We start from the raw sequence: 13962 nt of genomic DNA, 5'->3' as shown, positions 1-13962 counted from the left end.
TCTCTCTCTCTCTCTCTCTCTCTCTCTCTCTCTCTCTCTCTCTCTCTTCTCTCTCTCTCTCTCTCTCTCTCCATTCACCGTTCAAATTGAGTTATCTTTTCACTATTTGCTCGTAAAAATATCCGCTGTAACATGAGATCACATTACACTTTGCGCCGACATCATATCTCTCGCCCATTTTTGTTCTGTGCACTTCAAATCGATTGTGCTAGCGTGTTTTTCGCTGTGTTAGCAAAAACTATTCAGTTATTTCGATGTGTTCATAGTTCAGCTGCCACACCATCTCGTCGGTGGAATAATAAAAAGACGAGCGAGAAAAAAAATAAATACAACGTGTTAATATTTCGAATGAAACGATGTGTGAATATTTCCATCAGTGTTCATGCAATGTGAAATTTTATGCAATTCCAAAAATCCTTGTAGATATTCGAGTCCACACTTTGCTGATGCTGCTGCCGATGGCTGTCGAATCGTTGATCGTTTTGCAGTTGTGCTAACGTTTTGTCGGCGGATTGAGGCAAACAAAAAGAAAAGACAAAAGATGCACATTAATTCGATGGCGACACAATCATCCACTTCTAGTCAATTCGTCCCAGTTTCTGTTTTCCTCGGACTTTTTGTTCTCTTCTTTTCACCCTTTGAATCTTTTATATATATTCTGGTGACGACGACGACGATGAATGGCTTAAGATTTTATTCCCGAATATTAAATTTTACACAGTTGTATGAGGCTCTGTGCATCGAGCACAAGAAGAGTTCCAAGCGTTCAAGTTGCTCAAACAAAGCGCGAACAATTTTTTCCGGTTTGTTTGTATGACGACAAGAAAGATGCAAGTAATTTAATGCATGCAATTCTATAATGCAAGGAATAAAACTGGGTTCAGCTGCAGCTGAGTTCTCAACACTCGAAACAATACATAAACTGTTGACACAACAACACAACCACTGAATTTACTGGCAATGGCCAAGCGAAGACATGCTGTTCATTTAGATTACAAAATAGAGCCAAGAAACGGGACAAAAAAACAAGCACTGGTGAAAATGTGTGAACTGCTGCTGGTAAATGTGATAAGATAGAAAACAAGAGCAACGGAACGGTTTTGAATTTGGTATTCAATTGGATTGGGGGGAGAGGTGGTGGTGGTGGTGGTGAGATAAAAGAGTGGTCGACGCTTACGAATTTCAATTGGACGCTCAAATACATTAATCCTATTAGCCGACGATGATTAAAAGTGGATGCATCTGGACGATGGCAAATCATTCAATTGCGCTCTTTCAATTGGAATTTCCCAAATAGAAGATCAAAATGCTCACTTTTCCTGGCAATGCCATTGTTATACGGTTCTGCTTCGTTTCGTCCAGATGCTGGCATTTTCATTTGATTGCATTCCATGCGAAGAGAGAAAACATTCCGCGCGCACGATGACAAGATGATTCAATTTCAAATGCAACACCAACTTTGTTTGAACGTGACTCCAACTCAAAATATACACTAAAATGGGAATGGTACTTCAAGCGTACGAGGCGCAATTGCATGGGAAATGCGAGTGTTAGTTTGAGTGTGAAGTGCATCGGAACTAATAAAACTGGCAAGTACAAAGGTCATCCGTGGAACAGTGCGTGCATGAAACGTGCTGAATACAAGCAAACAAACAAACAAACAAACCATAAAAAATATATTAAATTTGGTTGTTTGAAGCGAGATGAATTGTTTGGAACTCAGCATGCATAAACAAACTGAAATTTGATGCGCTAGACATGGCTAGCGACCAACGGAAACCATTCACGGCCCACATATTCGTGGAAAGTGCTACATTGCGTGGATGGATCAACTTTGAATCGCACTTTTGGTAAATGTTAAAGCGAAGAATGGGCACTTTTTAGATGCCTACCGAAACATGCCATTTAAATGGAATTGGAGACAAAGAAACTTAGTTCCATCAAGCAGCAGCGAACATTTATGAGTTTGTTTTTGTGAAATTAATTACCAGTGCTCACTCCTCTCGAGAACAATTGTGCATTTTCCACGGAACTGAAAATCCAATTCAAAGCGAATTTCTCGATGATGAAGACCATTTTTCCCTGCGTGCAAATAAACTAATAAATTCCGTGGTTTCCACTCCAATGAATCGACTATGCATAAATGTCAGCAATATATAATGAAAACCGCATTTAGTTTTGCGTGCACGTTGCCCGGGGTTTCGTCTGTGGAATGACGGAACATTTAATTAGAGATCCAAAGCACGTGCTATGCGTCGTTCAACCGAGTGGAAATGCACTGCGCTATGCTCAGAATGAAAAGAAACAAAGGCATCAAATCAATATGGCAATGAATAAAATAAAACCGAAATAACCAACTCAAAGAGGAGTCGCAATGATGATGATACATGCACGTATCATCGAAACTATTTCCATTTCATGGCGCACAAAAACAAAAATGTTTTCAAAATTAAATTTCATTACCAAGCTAAGCCCCAAAAACCAGTAACAAAACAGAAAAAACAACAACAACAACACAGCATACAAAAAAAGACTGTTGCGTTCAATGTGCCGAACGAGCGCTTGATTGAATCAAAGACCGTAATTGTAAATATAAGCGAAACGAAACCACAAAACGAGGGCTTTTGTTCACTGATTACAAAATATTATTTTCGCTTAATCTGATCGGTTTATCGTTCGAGCCAACAATATGGAACCTGTCAGCGCGCGGATGATTTGCTAAACGGTTTTATTGTTGTGTAATCGGAAATTCGAAGCCGTTTCGAATGGAAATGCGCGTGCGACGGTGGGGAAATTACACATCGAGAATTCATCAAATATCAACAAGCATTTTGAAACGATATACATAATATAAAGCATAAATTTCAATGAACGTCAATTAAACTGGCGTGTAAATATCATCTCTCTGTTGATTGGAATGAATGATGCGACCATGATCGACAGACACGACGCGTAGCCAGCGCATTTATTTACATTGCATTTCAATCCAATAATAATAAATTTGTTCCAATTGATTTGACGATTTGGCTATTATTATTTTTCCTTTCTCTGTTTCATCTTTGGAGAAACGCATCCGCGGAATCCGCTTAAAATCATTGGTTTGTTCGCTCAACGGTTTGTTCGATATCAAATTCGCTCTTCTAGTGTCAAATGTCCGATTCTCGCTTTTAAAATAACAATTCAACGATTTATGCGCTCATTGTTTTGAATGAATCGCTCGTTTGTTTGTTTGGGTGTACGCAGAGAGATTACGTTTGCGTCTCTCGTGCCGCGGTAACGGCAGCCCCATAATATTTATGATGCTTTCAACATTATTTTAAATTTGGTACTTTTTCGCTCGTCGCCGTTTTTCCTCTTTCTTTCTCTCTCTCTTCACTGTGAATACATAACTTCCAAATTGTACCTCGTTTTAAGAATGGAAATTATTGGTATTCGTGCTATCTTTGGGCTCTTTTTTTTTACTGGGCGGCATGTATGTTTTTGAAGGCTTCCCGCATTAAAATCACATAAATTACTGAGCCGAATACATTCGAATGTCCAGATTTGAATTTATTGTATTGCTGCTGCCGCCACTACCCAATCCGATGGGGATCTCCGACGGTATCTATAACATTTTGCTTTCGCTCTCTCTCTGAAGTACTCACGACTTCGGCAACGTAATGAAAATGCGAAATATCTAATAAAAACGAAAAAAAATTCATGAGAATATCAAATAGGAAAGCGTATCGATTCCAACATGTTTTTTTTCTCTTCATCTGATTCGTTTGAACGAACGTAGAAAATCAGAAAATTTCCCTATTCGAGTGTGTTGTGTGTTCGCAGTGCCGTTGAAATATATATAGATTTCAGTGCATTTTACCTTGCAGTAAAAATGTAGTTTCAAGTGAAGCAATCATATTAATTACGCCCGAAAGTGCTCTCCCTCGTACAACAACTGCTTTTCGAAACTGGTAAAGTGGCCAAATTCTACATGAACTCCGCCAACTGATAATGGCTTTCACGTTTTTTTCTCTTGGTTGAGATTGAGATGTGGTGCGAGATTTTATACTCGCTTTCATTTTACGTTCGCATTTCATTCTATTCTTTTCAATATTAACTAAATGGCACTAGTGCCGTTTTATGGCAGCTTGAAATTCTTGGCCTGCGTGAACGCGACGATTCAACAATTAATTTTATGACAAAAGATTCACAAACTCAAGACATTATTTTCAAGTGGTAGTTCGTTCATGGCACACCACCCAAACACACGAATAAATAGTCCAAGTGGCAATCGAATAGTTCGAACAAAGCGAAAAAGAATGGAAACTTTAACAATCTCGACTCGTTTTTTTTTCTCGACAAACCGAACTGTGTAACATTGTCGAAAACTATTGCTGCGGCATGAAAAACACGAAAAGGTATGCACATTTGACCGTCATTGCATAATCCATAGCAGGAAGACATTTTCGAAACGGAATCACGTTTATTGGAACCAAGTTTTTTTTTGAGAAAAGTTAAAGGAGTTGCTCCAACAACAATAACTATTTGAAATATCCTCATTTCTCCCGCAAGTACTTGAGAGAGACAATGGTTTTTATTCAATTTCGGGTGAAACAATGATCGATAAAGTTGAAATGAACCATTGTTTTTGAAGTCGAGGCAAAAAAGAGCCAAAATTGAGAATTATTGAAAACTACAAAATGCTGTCATAAATTACGGCAATGGGCCATCAACAACGAAAAACACAACGGCAGCAGCAGCAGTCACACAAGAGAATTGAAGTAAAATACACACAGAAAGTGAGATAAACGGAGATTGGAATGTCATTTCAACCAAAAATAGAGATGAAAAATTACAAACCGTAATGGGATAGTTCCGCATCCGTAAAATTCAGAAGTGAAAAAATCATTGGTAAAACAATTACGACAACTGGTGCTGAAATCTAGCCATATACCGACGTAGCCAAACAACGCACCAAAAAAAAGTCATCTAAATCGGACCAACAAACAAAACAATTTGCATGTAAATTGAAATTTGAATATTCGAAACTCTGATCGAATGCCGAGAGCTGTGTGCTTTGCGACTCCTACATGCAGCGGCTGAGAGAGAGAGAGAGGGAGAGAGAGAGAAAATCGCCGAAAATGAAAGAACGACATTCGAAAAACAAGTCCCAAAATTGTAAATTGAGCCATTCCACCATTGTGACGCGTATGTTTTACATTCGGCCATCATTAAAAGATGCAAAAAAAAATCACTGTACATGACAAGCATGCTACACGAAACGTTTTTTCCTTCTTTTTCTAACCGAAAAATTGATAAAGCGAAATGTGCTCTCAACAGCGTGCAAAAATGGACGACAAACACAAAAACACGGCCAACAAATTCATTAGACAAACAATGCGTTCTGGAAATGATTCTGAAAACTGACGTCATAGCATCGAGCGTACATCGAATCTGCCTGTTATATTCAAATGGTCATTTTTTTCGCTAATGAATAAGTTTGCATGTGGAGAGAGATAGAGGTTCAAAGTGGCTAAACAAACACAAATGAAAATTACGGTTTTTTCCCAAAAAACAACATCGACACACACACACACACACGTTGAAAACACAAACAAACAAAGTGTAGAAGTTTTTTTATTCTGCTTTGGCCCAAAACAATTACCGATACATACTAACGGTGGCTAGCCATGAAATGCGATGTAGGAAGTTGATTGTTATTTTTACAACGGTTAGATAATTAATGAATTGTTTTGCGTGCTTTGTAGTCGGTTTTGGATTGGACAGAAATGTGTTTAAAATGCTGTCCAGAATGGGCGATATTGTGAATGAGTGTGTGTCGTGCAGCGTACTATTTTGATTTATTCAAACGACCGACAAATTTTGTATTCGTCATTTGTTCAAATCAAGCCATTAAATGGCATAACACGCAGTGCGAAATAAAAGAGAATAATAGCAATGAATCCAATTTTTGTTTTCGGTGAGAAAATGTACTTTAATTTGGCGAATAGCACATGGCAGCCACACTGTGATACAAACAATGGGTTATTTAATAAATTGGCTATAATTTTTCGTTTCGTTTATTTGGTATGAAGTTGGCAAAAGTCAATTCCATTTTGTACGTCAGTAGTAGCGTCAATGAATTACAAAGTAAAACACCCGACCGAACAGAAATGTCAAGTCAACTTCCTTTCCACGTGCCATTACATTTCGGGTCGTATCTACTAAATCAAGGAGGATTTAGCTCATTTGATGCAGCATTGAATCGGATTTTGCTCTCGTTTTCACGACTTGGCGCCTCCAAATTAAGAAATGAATGAAGAAACAATGTGTGAAATTCCCATGATTGTTATGACTACGACGGGGCCAAATACTTGAACCGAGAAGAAGTCGAACAGAACCGAAAAGAGCGACGCGCATATATTGAAATCGAAAGTGATGAGAGCCCCCAAGAGAGTGAGTGAATGAAAAACGAAACGATGTTACGCCATTGAAAAAAAGAAAAACCGAATACATTAGATTTTATCTCTCTCTCTCTCTCTCTCTTAACATACATATATACACAAAGCATACATTAAGTAAGTTACCGATCACATTGCGAGAGACGACGACGACGACGACGACGACAGCTCGTACCATCAAGTCGCTTCTATTTCTTTTGATGCCGGCATTTTCATTTTCCATTCGCGCGCGCGATTCTATAATATAACATAACGTTTGCGTCACAATTTCTTCGTGCGCGAACTGATTATGTGTGTATGTGCCCGTGAGTGTGTGTGCGCCACAGAACACACAGTGCACAATACGAAATCAAGTTATGTGTTTAATATCGTAAAGTTGCTTGCTTGTTCGCTGAATGAAATTAAGTGCAACAACGAAAATACAACAATCGTATTTGGTACACGCCGCGCCAGGCGAAAGTCGACCAGCCAGTGTGTGAGTGCAAATGAAGATGTTAATAAGAGAAACGTGTAACATTATTTAAAATGATAACGCAGAACCAAACAAATTGTTACTGACGGCACCGTGTACACACAGAACAGAGCGAAACAAACAAAAAATGAAAAACAACAACAACAACACGACGTCGAGTCTCGAGAGCACGAGAGATCCCGAGATTATAATGTAATAATCAGAGTTTTAGTTCACACAGCGTAAGAGATCTCGCTTGCACTCGTGTCATGTTCAATTTGAGTGCTTTTTCTTTCGAATGCGAAAATCCATTTTTCCAGCGTTGAACAAGCAAAACAATGCAAGAATGAAATTAACTGCATTATTACGAGACCCATACAGCAAAGTACAAGACGAAAAAAGATCGACGCTATAATTAAATATGTCAAAGTATATTTAGCATTGCATTTGCTGTGTACATAATGAACGCACTCAGAATCGAATACCGGCAACAACAACAGAAAAATGAGTAAATATTGCGACTAAATTATTATATTTCAAAGCAAGTAAGTCTCCGGATGATAATGGGCTCTTAAAACTCATTAAAAATCTATGATTGATGTTGCGTTTTTTGTTGTTGCTTGATTTGCATCTCAACGACCGTTGCTATTACGAGCTTCCTTCAGCGTTTTTGATTCGTGACTTGCAAATACAGATCGTGATCAGGTTTTTTTTTCATTCATTCCTTTCTTCTAATTCGATACAATTTGCGATACCGAAATCTATTCAAAGTGTGTTTTTTCTTTCAAGAATCCATGAAACATTCAGCACATTTTATTCTCGTGTGAATGTTTGCCATTTGCACGACATGTGTGTGTGTGTGCTGTGCTCCGTGCAAACGAATGTGGCTAAGCGAATTGACAATGTTGAGAACTGCTTCGATTCGCTACAAAAAACCATTGCGCGCTTCCGTCACACCAGCAACAAATAAAAAACGCCGCTTTAATAAAACGTTTTTATTGTTTTCCGCAACTCACTCGAAACCATTTTGTAATTTTATTTTTACAAAATATGAAGAAAAATGGCAATTCACAGCATAAAGTTTATGCCATAAACCCAGCAAACACACTCACAACACAAGCTGCTTTGGGTCAGATAACATGGGCATAATTCATTTTTCATGCATTCGCCGCCGAAAAAAAACAGAATAAATAGTATGCGTGATAGCAAAAGTTTTGCCACAGCCCGAACCGAAAAAAAATAACGCTCAAAATTAATCAGATAGTTGAGCAGACATTGGCGAAGAGTACCGAATATTTGTGGTACTGTATTTCCCGTTATAGTTTTTTGCCCGTCTGATTCTTTATTTTGGCTGGTTGTGTCGCGAATATAATGTTAATCAGCGATATGGCTGTGACATTATTTATTCATGTTTGCTACGACCACAAAACCACATTCAAGCGCGCTCTCTCTCTCTATCGCTCGGTTTGTGCAAGCAAGCACGAATTTGCAACAGTTTTGCTGTGTTGCTGCTTGTGTGCGTGCCCGTATCATCTTTTTATGACTTTATTCCATGAATTTGAACAGAACCGAGACAGAGATATGAATTGCACCGGTTGGAATTGTTGAATTTTGCAAAAGCCGCAGTAATAAATTCGACACAAAACATGATAATTGCCGGGAATTGTTGACGGTGAAAAGAGACGAGGGAGATGGTGAGCCATTTTATTCACTTCAATTGATAGTTGACGTGACAATTTAAACCAATTTTGTGGGAAATATTTATGTAGTTTCAACATAGAAACAGACACAAATTGATTTCAAATTAGCCACACAGTTTTTCAGACACAATGTTAATGTGTTCCACCACTGTTTCTCTCCTTCTCCACCTCTCTCTTGTTCTCTCTTTCTCTGAGGGAGAGCTCTGGAGGGAAAGCCAAATCGATCAATAATAAAGTCAATTAAATCACTGATAAATACAAATTTTCCGATTTTAATACGATTTTGGTTTCGATTGTGATTTGTGGTTGCTTCAACATGAAATGAAAGAAGACAAACGCGGAAATGATTGATGAGCTAACAGTATACTGTATATATACAACGAATGAGCAAACGAGCGAACATACGATGAATGTTTTAATGCTAGAAATTGAATTTAGTTGCACAGATGGAAGTAAATTTCATTGAATGTATAATAAACTACACATATCTTATTCAGCCGAAAGTAGTGGAAATGAAATTCGCCCGAAGCGGCATGAGCATAAGTTTGGATTGACAACTTGACATTCATTCTGAATCGATATGTTCTTCATCAAGGTTTCGAATTTATCCGTGCAATTTTTTTTCTGCCATTGAAACGTCTCGTTCGAGCTGTTCGAGAAAATGAGATGATCAGAAAAGTCTCGATTATCTATTGTTCGCCTCTTTCTTCTTCCTCTCTGTTTCCGAAATATCGGATACGTTTTGGTCGGTCGTGACTGCGAGGCAAACACAATCTATGACCAAAAACATTGTTTATTTACGTGATTACGAGCAATTTTTGTGAAGGTCCAAACGCTCCGTTGTACAAATGCTATTTGCTTAAGCTATAATCAATCAAATTGTGTGTCATTTAATTATTAACAAATTCGCACCGCATTGATGTAGGCTCGATTTCACTCTAGTTCGGCATTTATTTGCTTTATTGCATGGATCGGTAAACTGGATTTTCGTATCGGGGTTTTTGTTCAATTGTGTCACGTTTTGACAGCTGAATTGCAAATGTGTTAATTTCAAAATGAATTTTAACCAATTTTATATTACATATTTTATGTGCAATTGTTTATTTATATAGTACATGTTGTCAACTAACGAACGTACGAACGAAACGTTAATTTGTTGTGTTTGTTTTGTGTCAATTTCAGATGGACGCGTCGAATTTCGATTGAGTGGAGCGAAGGTTTTATATCGCATACATGTAAAAAGGAGGCGACAGCCATCAATTAGTCATGTTGCTGCAATCGGGTCAACATATGGGCGTCGATCATGTATATCACATAAGCGATATGTCGAAAATGCCGCCACCACCACCGACAATTCTCGCATCGGACGAAGTGACGCGCTATTTGGATTTAATTCAAGATACGCTCAAAGACGGTTGGACCGTGCACGCGACTAAAGAAGGTCGTCTCTACTACTGCAAGTAAGTGTCTGCGCATCAATTGCATCTTAATTTTACTTTGTTGTTCTCGGCTGTATTTTTTCGATGTTTTTGCCTCAGCATATGCTGAAATATTCCTTGGCATTTTAGTGTGCGTTGCCAAGAAATTCATTCATAAAACCGAGAAATTAATTTTATGACACAAATTCGTAATGTAAACCACATTTTATGTCGAGGGGAAAAGAATTTGCGCCTGCAGGAAGTTTAAGGAAATTGCGTTTTCTCTCTTCTGAACATATTCGTTCACATTCGAGGCTAGACGAGCGACAGTAATTCAATCAAAGCATGGCATTGAAATGTGATTTCCCATAAAATGGTTATTAAAATGTCTTGAGATGCAACGTACTAATTCGACAGTTTGAACGATGGCAGCGCGGGAAATTTCTTTGAATACCACACATGTTTTTTTCTCGTCTTCAATATCCCGTTGCGCCAATCAATTTTGTTCAATTCTTTTACAGCCATTTTGCCTTTCAACAAATCGAATATTTGCTTCATTTCTTTTTTTCGTACACTCTCAATTTTGGACACTTTCAATTTTTGTGGCATATTCAATGGCATTTTTGTTGGCGCTTTCAGAAAACTTTCTGACAGTATCTGGAAGCAAAACTCTTTGTGGCTTTCTTTGTTTGCAATCTGATGCACTCAAGCATGAAACATGAAACATGAAATATTTGCATTCAAATTTTTCGACAGCCAGAAATCCATGGAGAAATTGACATTTCGGGAATGCTACATCCAAAGGCTGTTTTTTCCCTCTCTTCGTACAAGATGTTTCTTTCAAAGTTGCATCGGTTTCTTTTGCATCACATTGAAATTGTTGTCGATCCTTCGATTCGAATTCGACGAAGTTAGTTGCGAAAAGTTACCGAATTAAAGAGATTGAAAGAGCACTGTAGTACACACAGCTTAAATTCAATTGGGAATTCGGATTTATGATTTATGCATCACATCCGCAGAAAGATTTTGTTGGATTTTGTTGTTATACTCTCTCCCATTCTTTCAATACGAAATTCGGTGTTATATGTCTTGGTTGCTGGCGAATTTGCACAAAAATCAAACATTGCTTAAATTCGGAGAAGATAGAGCTCGATTCGCCTGATTTTGTCCAACAATATTATTATTCGTGCACATTTATTTTGGGTTTGTTTATTTATCTGCCAACCCGATGTACAAAATGTTATCAAATCAAAAGCACCGTAGGCACCATGGGCATATTTTAAGTTGTGTGCTTACAAAAATCGCACAGCTCAGTCCATTGAAACTAATTCATCGCACATGTTGACTCCGATATATATTCCGTACTACCCATACAAACTTAACTATGTGACCTTTGAATTGAGAAAATAAACAAAAACCAATCCGTAGCTGATGCTCTCGACGCCAGTCTCGCGATGCGATGCGCGATGAACAACACAATGAAAAACACTCGAATCTTTCGTGTTTCTATTTACCTTCTCCGAAAAGAGTCTGCTGGGAATTCGATTCAGTTCATGGATTTCGTGACGCTTTTTCTGTGTGCACAATACAAGACATCGGAAAATTACCTCCAATCTGTTCTAATAGTCTCTGTCTCCCTCTCTGGCTTGTTATCAAAGGTTAATCGCAAAGTTCTATGTGTATATTTTCCTTTTGCTTGACTGCCTTCTTTCTACAAATATATGAACGCCAAATACATGATACGGGAAATAGCAAACAACAACCTAGACACACACGCTCACACATACATCCACAAACTAGACCTGATCTCAAAAGTTCACAAAGCATTTATTTTCGAATAATTCATGCACATTTTAAAACAACCATGGACATGGTATTCTCAAAAAACTGCATAAGAGGTTTTTTGCTTTCTGTTCAGCTCGAGACTTTGTAAAGCACCGTCAACACTACGAACTTTATTTATTGCTACAAGTTCGCTCAATTTGATTCACTATTTTATTGACATAAGTCATTTTTCCTTGACGTTTTTCTCGTCAACAATTTATTCCATTCTGACAGCATTCCATTCAATTCCCTTGGCGTTGCTGGATCGTAAATCCAGCTGAAAATCATTTCACACAACAAAAACTTACGTTGCATCAGCGTTGAGGTTGATGTTATAGAACGACGATTTTACTGTGGCAACGGAGGCAAAAGAGTGTGCAACATGGTTGGGCTCAAAAGTTAAGCACAATAAAACATGCTGCAAGTGCCTTCCAGATGTAATGAAATCATGCAGGCAAAACATTTCAATCAATTCCGTGTATATATAACACAATCTACGTATATATATATTTGCAAAACTAGCGCTGAATTGGCTCAAACAATGAAATACACACGAGACAATGTAATCAAGTGTCTTTTATGCGAGCAATTTATTTTTAAAGAATGTTAAGTATTTGTGCGTTTCACATGAAAATTATAAAATGTCAAAAACATTCCGTTTTCTCTGTGCGCTCTCTTTCTGTCTCTCTTGTTCCTTTGCTCTTTTTCCCCATTCTAATTAATTCGAGCAATTGCATTTTTCGCCACATGAACTTCAATACTTAATTAAGTTTTAACATTTACAATGAAATCATTTCGTATCTTCAACTCTATCGTTCGCTCTCTTTTCACCACTCCATGCATTTGTTCCGTTTGTTTTCTCGGTGACATGCCATTTTATAGAATGAATTCCAGTAGCAAACGAATGCATACATAGGCGAAATGATATTGAAATTCCAAACTCATTTTCGATGGGATTTGTGTGCGTGTGTGTGAGCGTGAGCGCACAAAGAGGTTTCTGTCGCAAATGAGTACGGTGTCATGAATTTTCTATGCAAAATTTTCCACCGAAAAAACAGTTGACTCACATTTGACATTATTTCATTGTTCGTTATTCGTGGAAAATCTACGAAGCTTCAAATGAAATGTATGTTTGATTTTGATGCGCTCTTGACGCATCAGCAGACAAAACGATCCATTTGAGTTGGGCGGCAGTGTATGCGTCACATCAAAATTGAGATATGATAAAATGGATTCAGAAGCTGTGGTGAGCGACTTTGAATTCAGGCACTCTCTAGCTTATTCTAGCTTATTTCAAACGAATTTATAGTTTGTATGTAAGTTGTGTGGGTCTGCGAACGACACTCGTTATGTCTTGTCGAAAATACATTTTCATCAAAATGTGTCGTTACAAAAGCAATGAAGTTAAATAAAGCGTGCACGATTTTTCTTGTTGTTGATAGCTTTTCATCGACATCGGCGTCCAAATATTGTTGAAACCTGATACGGACACCAACAATACATTACACTCGATGCCATTCGATTTTGGGGTCAGTTCATATTTTTCAACTCGATTACAGCAATTGTTGCCGGACATCGGCGGGAAATTTACGGTATTTTTACGAGATGATACATCCGTTTCTCAATCTTCTGATTCTCGATTTACCGAGAAATCGTTCCGACGAGGCAGAAAAAAATTCATTTTCGCAAGAACGCCACACTAAAGTCATTTTGTTACGCATCGTGTATGTGACGAGATAACTCACAAAATATAACGGATGTGTTTATCAAAACCGACTCGATTACAATGACGACAATAGCGGCAAATTTATTATACTTTTTTTTGCTTCTGATTCTCTCTTGCCAATTTTCGTAACGCCAGAAGGAAAATGGAGAAAATTCTTTTCAGTGAGGCAGAGGATGAGTCGGAGGAAGAGTGTTCATCGATTGGAAAATCGACTTTTATTTACACCGCACATTGAAAATGTTCAGCCAAAGTATTGTCGCCCATCATTCAAAATTCGACGTGTCGAGTGACATTCCAGTTCGGTGCGACAAAGGCAATGTTGAACGATACGAAAATATATATTGCTCCAGAGACGAAGCGGATAAAAGTGACGAGTTGGTATTCAACGAAAACTGACCAAAGG

General features: G+C 38.0%; 1 protein-coding gene across 1 annotated transcript in view; it reads left to right on the top strand.

Annotated features, from left to right (window-relative positions):
* Positions 1 to 13962, top strand: part of LOC129580583 (uncharacterized) — a 101427-nt gene that overhangs the window by 36670 nt on the left and 50795 nt on the right. The window contains exon 3 of the mRNA XM_055471167.1: positions 9774 to 10051. Coding sequence (XP_055327142.1) covers positions 9858 to 10051 — 194 coding nt within the window. The 5' untranslated portion in view covers positions 9774 to 9857. The remainder of the gene's footprint in view (positions 1 to 9773; positions 10052 to 13962) is intronic.

The sequence above is a fragment of the Sitodiplosis mosellana genome, unplaced genomic scaffold, assembly GCF_009176505.1.
Source record: "Sitodiplosis mosellana isolate CC-2019 unplaced genomic scaffold, AAFC_SMos_1.0 Smas_scaffold_1, whole genome shotgun sequence".
NCBI classification, from domain to species: Eukaryota; Metazoa; Arthropoda; class Insecta; order Diptera; family Cecidomyiidae; genus Sitodiplosis; species Sitodiplosis mosellana.
This window is presented reverse-complemented; position numbering and strand designations above follow the sequence as displayed.